This window comes from Lepus europaeus, chromosome 1 (genome assembly GCF_033115175.1).
Source record: "Lepus europaeus isolate LE1 chromosome 1, mLepTim1.pri, whole genome shotgun sequence".
In the NCBI taxonomy this organism is placed as follows: Eukaryota; Metazoa; Chordata; class Mammalia; order Lagomorpha; family Leporidae; genus Lepus; species Lepus europaeus.
In genome coordinates this window covers 146,064,085-146,077,163 of record NC_084827.1, presented here as the reverse complement: position 1 = coordinate 146,077,163, position 13,079 = coordinate 146,064,085, and the positions used below count along the sequence as shown (strand labels likewise).

General features: G+C 41.5%; 1 protein-coding gene and 2 non-coding genes across 5 annotated transcripts in view; all 3 read right to left on the bottom strand.

The window, feature by feature from the left end:
- Positions 1 to 13,079, bottom strand: part of NOP58 (NOP58 ribonucleoprotein) — a 34,781-nt gene that overhangs the window by 20,654 nt on the left and 1,048 nt on the right. The window contains exons 2-3 of one of the 3 annotated variants that reach the window (XM_062190031.1): positions 7,044 to 7,120; positions 3,612 to 3,664 (exon numbers count right to left, since the gene is read on the bottom strand). In XM_062190031.1, the coding sequence (XP_062046015.1) occupies positions 3,612 to 3,664; positions 7,044 to 7,120 (130 nt within the window). Of the gene's footprint in view, positions 1 to 3,283; positions 3,530 to 3,611; positions 3,665 to 7,043; positions 7,121 to 13,079 lie in introns of those variants that run through there. The other 2 variants (XM_062190032.1, XM_062190033.1) reach the window with 2 other exon arrangements.
- On the bottom strand, positions 3,419 to 3,505 carry LOC133768715 (small nucleolar RNA SNORD70). Its single transcript, XR_009867059.1, has one exon. It is a non-coding gene; the product is annotated as a small nucleolar RNA SNORD70 (small nucleolar RNA).
- LOC133768712 (small nucleolar RNA SNORD70) lies at positions 4,802 to 4,890 on the bottom strand. Its single transcript, XR_009867058.1, has one exon. It is a non-coding gene; the product is annotated as a small nucleolar RNA SNORD70 (small nucleolar RNA).

Below are 13,079 nucleotides of genomic sequence, written 5' to 3'. Positions count from 1 at the left end.
GGATCTATTCTAACATTTACACTTATCTTTCCTTCATAAAGAAATTTTCCGACATCAAGTTGCCGAAGACAGCCCTGAGAAAAGCTTATTTTTGAACTGAGATGATAAATAAACATATTTTCTTAAAAAGAACAATTTGTTAATTGCGGTCCATAATATAAATGGAATGGAAAGTGCAAATAAGCCTCTCCACACAAGTGGCATATGACTTCCTGCCACTGAGACTGAGTCTTCACATTACACTGTACTCTAGCAGACTCTTCCCAAAACCACACGGTTGAAGGCACAGCACACACTGTGCCATATAGTGCCGCTTGGTTTTATCCTGTTCCAATTGCCTTACGGAGGAGATGGAAGTTGATTCCTGTGAAAGCACTCTGCTCTTAGTAATAAGGCGATGTTCAATTTTCTGATAAAATAGGAAAGGCACTGTAGGTTTCTATGATTAGGTTCCTGAAGAGCCCAGTGCTTTCATTCATCCACTTACCCAAAAACATTCATTATAAACATTTGATTCTGTTAGAGAAGCTAACAATTTGACAGTGAAGGACATCTCTGTCTTCAAGAAACTTAAAAAGGGCCGGCGCTGTGGCTCAACAGGCTAATCCTCCGCCTTGCGGCGCCGGCACACCGGGTTCTAGTCCCAGTCGGGGCACCGATCCTGTACCGGTTGCCCCTCTTCCAGGCCAGCTCTCTGCTGTGGCCAGGGAGTGCAGTGGAGGATGGCCCAAGTGCTTGGGCCCTGCACCCCATGGGAGACCAGGATAAGCACCTGGCTCCTGCCATCAGAACAGCGCGGTGTGCAGGCCGCAGCGCGCTACCGCAGCGGCCATTGGAGGGTGAACCAACGGCAAAAGGAAGACCTTTCTCCCTGTCTCTCTCTCACTGTCCACTCTGCCTGTCAAAAAAAAAAAAAAAAAAAAAAGAAACTTAAAAAGGAGAGAATTGACTTTATTTATTTTTTTAAAGATTTATTTATTTGAAAGGCAGTTACAGAGGCAGAGGCAGAGACAGATACGCTGGTTCACTCTCCAACTGTCTGCAACGGCTGGAGCTGCACTGATCCAAAGCCAGGAGCTCCCTCCGGTTCTCCCATGCGGGTGCAGGGACCCAAGGACTTGGGCCATATTCCACTGCTTTCCCAGGACGTAGCAGAGAGCTGGATTGGAAGTGGAGAAGCCAGGACTTGAACTGGTGCCCATATGTGATGCTGGCACTGAAGGCAGGGTGGCTTTACCTGTTACACCACAGAGCCAGTCCCAAGGACTGACTTTAAATCCTCACCTAGTATGCATTTTTCCCGTTTAATTATTTCAAATACAAAGAAGTCACATAGAAGAATTCAAAGACATTTTGAGCTTCAAATTTCATGGGATTATTTCAAGGACTGAATGACAATTTCGAAGTGATGAGCACAAATCTGACAACATTATGTGTTTGATACATTAGCTAGTTATAGTAACTTGGGGCAGGTGCTTAGCACTTTTTTTTTTTTTTTTTTTTTTTTTGACAGAGAGAAAGGTCTTCCTTTGCCATTGGTTCACCCTCCAATGGCCACCACGGCCAGCGCGCTGCAACCAGCACACCGCGCTGATCCAAAGCCAGGAGCCAGGTGCTTCTCCTGGTCTCCCATGCGGGTGCAGGACCCAAGGACTTGGGCCATCCTCCACTGCCTTCCCAGGCCATACCAGAGAGCTGGCCTGGAAGAGGGGCAACCGGGACAGAATCCGGTTGGCACAGCATCTTAAATTATCACATATTAGAGTATTTGCTTTCAGTCCTTCCTGGCTCTATTTCCAATCCAGCTTCCTGCTATTGTGCACCCTAGGGGGCAACAGTTGCCAATTTCAGATTAAGCTGCTGCTTCCAATGCTAGCATCCCCCATAGAACACCTGGGGAAGGGGCTGGTGCTATGACACAGTGGGTTAAAGCCCCAGCCTGCGGCACCAGCATCCCATTTGGGCACTGGTTTGAGTCCAGGCTACTCTGCTTCCCATTCAGCTCCCTCTAATGTGCCTGGGAAAGCAGCAGAGGATAGCCCAAGTCCTTGGGTCCCTGCACTCATGTGGGAGACCTGGAGGAGGCTTCTGCCTGGCTTCCAGCTTTGGATCAGCTCAGCTCTGGCCACTGTGGCCATTTGGGGAGTGAACTGGCGGATGAAAGACCTCCACCCCGTCTCTACCTCTCTCAAATAAATAAAAATAGGTCTTAAAAAACAAAACAAAACAAAACCAAAACACCTGGGGAAGGCAATGGAAGATGGCCCAAGTACTCGCGCCCCTGGCACCTAAGTTGGAGACCCAGGTGGAGTTCCAGATTCCAGGTCTTGGCTTGACCCAGCACTGGCTGTTGTGGACATTTGGGGAGTGATCCAGCATATGAAAGATCTCTTTACCTGTCACTCCCTCTGTTACTCTGCCTTTGAAATAAATAAACCTTTAAAGAAAAAAAAAATCCATACAGATGAAAAAGTGTATATGAACAGGAATTCCGAAGAGTCCAATGATCAGGGCTGCCGCTCTTCAAAATTCCAGCTATTCTTACCATGTAGACAATACCCCCTAAAGCTGAAGATTGCTAACACAATCTTTCTTGGAAATACATCCAAATTTTACCCATACTTATTGCTTATATGTGGTTCTAAATACTGATGCGATGATGAACGAATCGTAGAACAATTTTTGTAAAGACTAGAGAAAACTGGCCCCATTGCTGGTGTTTCTTTTCAGCTGACCCCTCTGCCAAGGTTAAGGTGGCAAGTCTGGTGGGAGTCCCAATCTTCACACTGGCAACTATACCTTTCTTGTGGCTGATTAAGACATTAACTTCCATGTGTCAAATCCTTGCCTTATTTTACAAGAAGTCTTCCTTATAGTCCTTCATTTTCAAGTTACGCCACCAAATACTTAACTAATTTGTGATGCATAATTTAAGAAATCAAAAAACTGATTTGGGTTTTACATCTGCCCTTTCTATTTTACCTCTAACACTTGACCTACCGAAGTCAATTATAGGTCTAGCTGAAAGTCAAGTCATCCATTCCTCTCAATCTTAAAAAAAAAAAAAAAATTACACCCTCCTTAAGCATAACATTTTGAGCTTTTCTGCAGCTCTGTATTAAAACAAACAGCCAACCAACCAAATCACTTCTTTTTCTTTCCCTTTTACTAGATTTTTCTGAGCTAAAAAGTATACTCTTGGAGTGCTTATTATTTTACCAACTGTGAATCCTAGCCATTCTCAAGTTTTACACTTGGACTACAATGCACTTGACCACATTACCTTGGTCCCTTGTAGAACAGCTTTTACTGAATTGTGCTTCAGCATTATGCTGTTGGTTTCCACAGGGAGATCAATTTAACTTCTCTCACCTCTCATCACATGAGGGAAAACAAGCCCTATGGTGAAAAAAGCTAACTCAATGTTGTCTCAGTGGTAGTGACGAATTTGAGTCAGATCACTTAAATTCAGTTCCATTAAGAATGCATCATTGACAACATCAAGTAAGGTTAACTCAGGTAACTGAATCAAACACCATTTAATAAGGAAAATTAATCGCCAATATTAAGAGCAAGAAAAAAAAAAGCAAGCTTCCAGTCTTTAACTTTACCTGCTAATGCTTCAGCTGTATCCTGAAATTTCTCAAAATGTTTTAGCTTTACTCTAAAATTAAAAAAAGAGAAAAGAACCAAGTTATGGGTACACATTGTTTCTGCAAAAGCTACCTAGCTGAAAAACAAATGTTGAATGTTTTCAAGGCACAAATCGATAAAAAGAAACTTGCCTGTCATTGGGGTATCAGGGCAGTTACATATTTTTCATGAAATGACCAGGTTTTCCAAATGTTGGGCTACTAATGCTTGAAGAAGCATAAAGTTGCAGGCTTTGAGGGTAACTTAGGCCAATGGTAAAGAGGACATAGATGGGTTTTAAAATATAACATAAAATTCACCCAAGAAAAATTTCTTAAGCCCCTGAGGTTAGGAATCTCACGGCATTCACTTTCTTTTTTTTAAATACCATGTCCTATTTTTAAAATTTACTTATTTGAAAGAGAGAGGGAGAGACAAAGAGAGATCTACTGATTAACTCCCCAGATGGCTGCAATGGCCAGGGCTGGGCCAAGCCAAAGCCAGGAGCTATGAGCTTCTTTCAGGTCTCCCATGTAGGCAGGGAACCAACCACTTGGGCCATCTTCTGCTACTTTTCCCAGGCCATTAGCAGAGAACTGGACTGGAAGTGGAGCATTCAGGAAAACACCCAAAGGGGCTGTCAGCATCACAGGTGATAGCTTTACCAGCTATGCCACACTGGCAGCCCCTGGCATTCACTTTCTACCCAATACAAATGTCATTTTAAAAAATAAGCTTATTGGGGCCGGCGCTGTGGCAAAGTGGTTAAAGCCGCCGCCTGCAGTGCCACCAACTCATATGGGCGCAGGTTCAAGTCGCGGCTGCTCCACTTCCAATCCCGCTCTCTGCTTTAACCTGGAAAAACAGTGGAAGGTGGCCTAAATCCTTGGGCCCCTGTACACATGTGGGAAACCTGGAAGAAGCTCCTGGCTCCTCGCTTCAGATCGGCACAGCTCTGGCCGTTGTAGCCAACTGGGGAGTGAACCAGCAGATGGAAGACCAACCTCTCTCTCTCTGCTCCTCCTTTTCTCTCTGTTAACTCTGCCTTTCAAATAAATAAAGCCTTAAAAAAAAATAAGCTTACTGTCAGATCTGATTCCTGTTACCCACATTTAGCACCTCTTATTCCTGATACGCTTAAGTGCAGAGCAACATTTTGCATAGCTAATTCATCGCTGTCTCAGTGGTAGTGACGAATATCTGAGTTAGATCATTTGGATTCAGTTCCAACAAGAATACATCATTGACAACGATGAATCAAAGTAACCCAGCAAAGCATATAACACTTACAAAAGGAAAACTGAGGCCAGTGGAGTGGCTCTACAGCTTACGTCACAGCCTGCAATGTCATCAGTGCTAGCTGAAGCCTGGCTCCTTTGCTTCTGATCCAGCTCCCTGCAATGTGCCCGGGGAGGCAGCAGAGGATGGCCTCAGAGCTTGGGCCCCTGTTACCAACACGGGAGACCTGGAAGAAATTCCAGGCTCCTGGCTTTTGCCTAGTCCAGCCCTAGTCGTTGTAGCCATTTGGGGAGGGAACCAACAGACAGAAGATTCTCTCTTTTCTCTCTCTGTAACTCTACCCTCTGCTTTCAAATAATCCTTAAAAAAAAAAAAAAAAAAAAAAAAAAAAAAAAGGCGGGGTGGGGGGAACTAGTCTTTTATTTGCCTAATACAGTGTTATTTTAAACAAGGTTTTCTTAAGTGTTAAGGGAGCATGGTGGTGGTTCCTTAAATAATACACTTAAAAATACAAACACTTTAGGGAAAAGTAGTGATTTCATCATACTCCACCCTTTGAAAGTGGCATTTGTTCACTTCTATATTTTTATCAACAATATTTAGGTTCTTTGAAATTTGGGAGTTTTACCACTATCAATGCTGAGTATCTAGTTCCTTTAGTTTAGTTTGCCATTTATGTGGGTTTGACATTCCAGGCAAGCTTAAGAAGAATCCTGCTCTTGTGCTATTAGCAATAACAGATGAATTATCAAATATCCACTTGTGTCCATAAACATAATTAAAGCATGGACCCCTCCAAATCAAAAGTATTAAGAGGATCAGTGAGGTCCTTCTTAGGACCACATTCGCCAAATAGCTATCTCACAAAGTGATTCACAGATGGAAAAAAAGCCACTTTGACTCTACCTTAACAAAAGTCAACTCTCATCATTCATTGCTTAAGTTGGGCATCAAAGTTATACGGGGAGGTGGGGGTGGGGGGTGGGAGGCGCCACTGTGGTATAGCGGGTAAAGCCACTACCTGCAGTGCCAGCATCCCATATGGTGCTGGTTCAAGTCCCAGCTGCTCCACTTCCAATGCAAGCTTTAAAAGTTTGAATATTAGGGGCCCATCATTTGTGGCATAGTGAGTAAAGCTGCCACCTGCAATGTAGCCATCCCATACACATGTCAGTTCGAACACCAGCTACTCCACTTCTGATTCAGCTCTGCTAATGTGACTGCAAGAGCAGTGGAAGATGGTGCCAGTGCTTGGGCCCTGCCCCGTTGTGGGAGACCCAGATGAAGCTCCTGGCTTCAGCCTGACCCAGACTGACTGGTGTGGCCATTTGGGGAGTGAATCAGTGGATGGAAGACCTCTCTCTCTGTTACTCTGAATTTCAAGTAAAATAAAATAAATCCTTTAAAAAAAAAAAAAAAAAAAGCAGAGCAACCAGGACTTGAACCAGTGCCCATATGGGATGCCAGCTACACCACAGGACTAGCCCCATAAATGAATATTAAAAAAAGTTAACTGACTTTCAAATCTCTTTTTTAAAGTTTGGATATTAGAGAAATTAAAAGTAAAATCAGTCAGAATTCCATGCTTTGAAAAATTACTACCTTTAATGGAAATTTATACTTAATTCCCAACCTGTGCTTTCAAATATCCTATAAAATAGTAATTTTGGGGTGCTGTCCAATTAAGTCTGCAGCTAATATAATTAGTAGACATGGCCTATGTTCCAAATAAAACATCTGTAATTATTATTATTTTTTTATTTTGACAGGCAGAGTTGGACAGTGAAAGAGAGAGACAGAGAGAAAGGTCTTCCCTCCGTTGGTTCACCCCCCAAATGGCCACTACGGCTGGCACTGTGCTAATCTGAAGCCACCAGGAGCCATGTGCTTGCTTCTTCCTGGTCTCCCATGCGGGTGCAGGGGCCCAAGCACCTGGGCCATCCTCCACTGCCTTCCCGGGCCACAGCAGAGAGCTGCAGCGACCGGGACTAGAACCTGGTGCCCATATGGGATGCCGGTGCCACAGGCGGAGGATTAGCCAAGTGAGCCACGGTGCCGGCAAAACATCTGTAATTACAACAACATTTTCCCTGAAACAATAAAAAAAAATGTGAAAGCACAAAACAAAATCTTATGTTAACTACTAAATTCTTACTTTCAATATTACTTACATTTTGTTTGCTTTCTCTGGAGTTTCAAATTCTTTCCATAAACTGTCAACCTCCTGAAGTTTCTTCTCATTTAGAACCTGTAATAAAACAGTTTCCTTTAAATGACACAGTTTAGGCATACATAGCAATACTCCGTAAGTACAACTATACACATAAAATGAGGGTGGTGAAAGCTATTTCTCACTAAAATAATGAACTCATTTTCTTATCCACTATACATTTGCCATCAATTGTTAAGACATATCTGTAACAAATTTTAAAATACAAAAGAAAATAGGGCACAGCTAATCAATGAGACACTCATTAACCTTTAGGGGTATATACTCCTCAAGATGTCTACAAAGCATGTTTACACATCCTTTTAGCTATCACATTTATCACAAACATATTTTAGGATAAACCATCAGGGGGCCAGCGCTGTGGCTTAGCAGCTAAAGCCACTGCCTGCAGTGCCAGCATCCAATATGGGTACTGGTTTGAGGCCTGGCTGCTCCACTTCTGATCCAGCTCTCTGCTATGGCCTGGGAAAGCAGTAGAAGATGGCCCAGGTCCTTGGTACCCTGCACCCTCATAGGAGACCCAGAAGAAGCTCCTGATCAACGCAGCTCCGGCTGTTGCGGCCATCAGGGGAGTGAACCAGTGGATGGAAGACCTCTCTCTCTCTCTGCCTCTCCTCTCTCTGTGTAACTCTTTCAAATAAATAAATAAATCTTAAAAAAAAAAAAGATTAACCATCTAGAATTGCATAAATGTCATCATTTTTACCCTGATATAACATTTGTATTTTTTCCTTTTTAACGCTTCAGAAAACATACCCTGTATTTGCAAACATGCTATTATTTCTGTAGAGCAAGTTACTGGAAACAGAATTAATAATGTAGGATTTGCATATTTTATGTTGACAGATGTTGTCAGCTGCTTTAAGAGATTCTAACAGTTCCACTTAAATCAAAAGTGAGTAAAAGTTCTCATTGTCCTACACCCTCACCAACACTATATGTGATATGTCAATTGTTCATGTATAGGTTAGGGTAAGATCAATCCTAAAAGGCACCCCTCCTACATATTCAACACACTTGAAACTTCGACATTTTAAAATAGCCGGCAGGCTGGACTGGTGTGTTAACTTTAATGAATTCAAGTATGTACAGGCAAAATTGTGTAATTTTTTTGGAAAAAAATTAAAAACTATACTTTGTGGATAAGTACCATATTATCAAATTCATAATCAAATATTTATTGTCATTGTCTAATACATTATTTTTTCAATGACAGGAACACAATATTGCAAGCTGTATAAAATCTTTAATTTGTCAAATGAGTGGAAAGATTTTTAGAATAATCTGTGTGTTGTTTAAACTTAACTTCACACATGGCTGAATTAGATGTATTTACAGAACTTGAAAAGTTGGTCAATATAAACCAAACTGGAAAAACTATAAAGGAATCAAAAGTAGTGGAGCAATAAACAACTGTAAAGCATTGTATAAGGCATCAAAATTATATAAGCTAAGTTATGTATGATGAAGCTTTAGAATCTAAATATATTACACCAAAGCTCATGACAACACAAAAACATTTGGTTCACAGAATATTCTCAACTTTTCAAAACTGCTTAGAGCTTGCAGCTAACCATGTCCAAAGTTCAATGATTGTCAAGAGGATGTGTATCAAAGAAGGGATATGACTCATGAATAAAATGTGAAATTTTTATTTCAAGATAACACTTGGGCAACAAAAATTGGCATATTTGGAAGATATTATCACCATTCTTAAACTAAAGTTAAAGCAACAAGGGAAATGTCATAAAATTATGGTGATTCAGTCCATCCAAAGATCTTTAAAAACTTCCTTCATGACAAACAAAACCTTGGTTATTATGTTCCCAATCGAGCCACAACACATTGAGGAGTGCATTAATGTTAGAGACGGTGTCAACAAAATGAGAGCTATCATTACATTTTTCATTTGACATTTGTCTAAAAGAATTTTTATTTGAAGATTTATTTCTTTAATTGAAAGGCAGAGGGACAGATATGGAGAGTTAGGCAAAGGCAGACACAGAGGGAAAGAGAGAAAACTATCTGCCTGCTAGTTCACTCCCCAAATGGTCTCAACAACGAAGGCTGGCCAGGCCAAAGCCAGGAGGTTGGAACTCCATCTGGGTCTTCCATGTGGGTGCAGGGGACCAAGGGTCATCTTCTACTGACTTCCCAGAAATATTAGCAGGGAGCTGGATTGGAAGTGGAGCAGGTGGGACAGGAACTGGTGCTTATATGGAATGTTGATGTTGCAGGTAGTGGCTTAACCTGCTGCATCACAATGTAAGCCCGTCTTAAAAATTTTTTTTAATCTTTATTTTATTCACTTGAAAGACTGAGTTACAGAGAGAGAGAAGTCTTCCATTCACTGGTCCACTCTCCAAATGGCCACAAAAGCCGGGACAGGGCTAGCCCTAAGCCAGCAGCCAGGAACCTCCTCCAGGTCTCCCATGCGGCTATAGGGACTAGAACCGGTGCCCATATGGGATGTGAGCACTGCAGGCAGTGGCTTTACCTCCTACACTACTGCTCTGACACCCTAAAATTTTTAATCACTGGGGCCGTCGCTGTGGCGTAGTGGGTAAAGCTGCCGCCTGTAGTGCCAGCATCCCGTATGGGCACTAATTCGAGTCCTGGCTGCTCCACTTCCAAACCAGCTCTTTGCTATGGCCTGGGAAAGCAGTAGAAGATGGCCCAAGTCCTTGGGCCCCTGCACCCTCGTGGGAAACCCAGAGGAAGCTCCTGGCTTCAGATCAGCGCAGCTCTGGTTGTTGCAGCCATCTGGGGAGAGAACCAGCGGATGGAAGACCTCTCTTCTCTGTGTAACTCTGACTTCCAAATAAATAAATAAATCTTCAAAAAAAATTTTAATCACTGATTTTCACACAGGAAACTTGGAAGCATTTGTATACAAAATCCATTTTAGTAACCAGTGTTATGGCATAGAGGGTAAAGCTGCTGCTCCACTTCCAATCCAGCTTCCAGCTAATGCAACTGGGAAAGCAGCAGAAGATGGCCCAAGTGCTTAGGACCCTGCACCAATGTGGGAGACCTAGAAGAAGCTCTTAGCTTCAGCCTGGCCCATCCTCAGCCATTGCGGCCATTTGGAGAGTAAACCAGCAGATGGATGTGTGCTTGCATGTAATTTCTCTGTAACTCTGTCTTTTAAATAAATAATTCTTTAAAAAAAAATTTAAATTCTATACCTTTAAGGGACTGGTGTTGTGGCATAATGGGTAAAGCTAGCATCCCACATGGGTACCAGTTCATGTCCCAGCTGCTCCACTTCCAATCCAGCTCCCTGTTACTGGTTTAGGAAAAGCAGTGGAAGATGGCCCACACGTTTGGGCTCCTGCCACCCACGTGGGAGACCTGAAAGAAGCTCCTGGCTCTGGCCTGGCCCAGCCCTGGCCATTGTGACCATCCAGGGAATATACCAGCAGATGGAAGATCAATCTCCCTCCCTTTTTCTCTGTAACTGATTTTCAAATAAATAAATCTTAAAAATTTTTTATAACTTTAAGATAAAATGATTTCTATCTCTAAGAAGATACAGTGTATAACCATGGCTACCATTAAAATCTTTGGCACTGCTTTTATAATACTTGCTGGTTTCAAGACAAGTCTTTGCGTTTTACAGACACACAGTGATATTTACAGGTAAATTTAAGTGTCTGGAATTTGCTTCACAAGAATACAAGGGATAGGAGAGTTCTAGCACAAAATGAGATAGATCTGATGATGAGTGATGAGCACAGAGGTTGACTAAAGCAAAAACCAAACACCATCCACAGAATGCCACACATGCCCAGAAATCTGCTGTTGCAAACAGGAATGAATGAATCTATAACAGGAAAGGGCACCACCAATTGTATTTAAAAAGTGTTTTCCTAATTTTCATTTTAATTTTAATGGATTATTTGGGATATTCTGCTTTATTCAAATATTTAATGTTGAAGTTTTACTTTATCACAGACACAATAGGCAAGTAATGTTTTCTGAAACTCGTCTGAGCACAGGATGAAGCAATAAAATAGTTTAAAATGTGAACTGCCAAAAAGGAACAAACTGACATATGCAATACTGGTTATCTTCAAAAAGAATCAAGACAAGTAAACAAAGTCGGCCTGCGCCGTGGCTTAACAGGCTAGTCCTCCGCCTTGCGGCGCCGGCGCACCGGGTTCTAGTCCCGGTTGGGGCACCGGATTCTATCCCAGTGGCCCCTCTTCCAGGCCAGCTCTCTGCTATGGCCCGGGAAGGCAGTGGAGGATGGCCTAAGTCCTTGGGCCCTGCACCCACATGGGAGACCAGAAGAAGCACCTGGCTCCTGGCTTTAGATCAGCGAGATGCACCGGCCGCAGCGGCCATTGCAGGGTGAACCAATGGCAAAAAGGAAGACCTTTCTCTCTGTCTCTCTCTCTCACTATCCACTCTGCCTGTCAAAAAAAAAAAAAAAAAAGCCTACCACAAAAAACTAAAATACTACTCTACATATGTGAAATCTCTAGAAGAAACACAATTATACAGAAAGCTGAGACTGACATGAACATGGGCGTGAGAACTTTTTGGAATGAAGTGTTTAAAAACTAGATTGTAGAGGTGACATAATTGTACAAAGTTTACTAAAACACGAGGTGAGTTATACAGCATGTAACATATTGCTCAGTAAGCAGGTTATATCTGAACATTTGGCATACACATCAAAATCCTCTTCTTCTAAACCTTGAGAAAAAGAAACAGTGCTACACAAACTACACAGCCACACAGTGCAAGGTAAGATTTAAACGAGTTAGAATTAAAAATTGACTTCTGCAGCCATACCACCATTTCAAGCATGCAATAACTGCATGTGGCTAGTACTACCATGTTGGACAGCACAGCTAAAAGTCTGAGATTAACAAAACTAAAGATCGTCTAATCTTATACTGTGTGCCATGTGACACAAGACACAGGTTGGGTTTTTTAATATTCTGAAAGTAACTAAGTTTTTTTTTACATACTGTCTTTGCATCCATATATACAATTTTGTCAATGAGCAATAAGAAATTTCCTAAAGTCTCATTTTTTGAATCACTATAAATGTGTAGGTATGTACTAGGTCCTTAATTGAAGTGAAAAAACTACAGCATTATCAAAGCATGAATTTCATGTAACCAATATCATCTGATACCTGCATTTTGAAAGAATGTGAAAAGGAAGCTAAAACCTTGTACATTATGTACACTTTTTTCTGATAACTCCCATATTGTAATATTTACCCTTCTCAAAATGTAGAATTCCTTTTCACAAAATTGTCCATTACTGTATAATTCTATTTATATTTATTCAAAATCCATTCCAAACAATTATAAATTAATCAACATTTCATTATGTTCAAGCCCAACTTATGTATCCAATATACTTTGCTACATAAACCACAATTTCCTGATTTCCAACATAACTTGCAGAGAAGTAAATGGCAAGAAAACAATGAGGAAGTTTACAATGGACTTAACTGACAGACAGACTCAAAATATAACAGACAACACTGGCTCAGAGAACTGGGGACATCCGCAGAATCCTACATAATTCTGATAAAATTCCCCCAAAACTGGAGAAAAGCACAACAGACAAGCTCCAGAGCTCTCGCCAGGACTGCAATTACAGATTCCAATGAAAGAAAACTAAGCAAAACTGCCGTTTTTAAAAACCATTATTTGTCTGATTTTCTTAAAAACAACAAATATTTGAAATATCAAATGCAAGTGTAAAAAAAAGTCACAAGTGAAACTTTAGGAGAAACTCTGTACACTTTCCGCATCCAAACTACACACTTGACTAGTTTGAGTCACAACTAGAATCGTAGTATACATATTATGGAAGGCAATTTTGGCTTTCTACCAACACACATAAAACTAATATATGTATATAATATTTATTACATATGAAAAATTTGCTTTTGGCTCGGTGCTGTATTTGCTCAGCTCAGAAGAGCGCCCGGCACATGGCAAGCCGT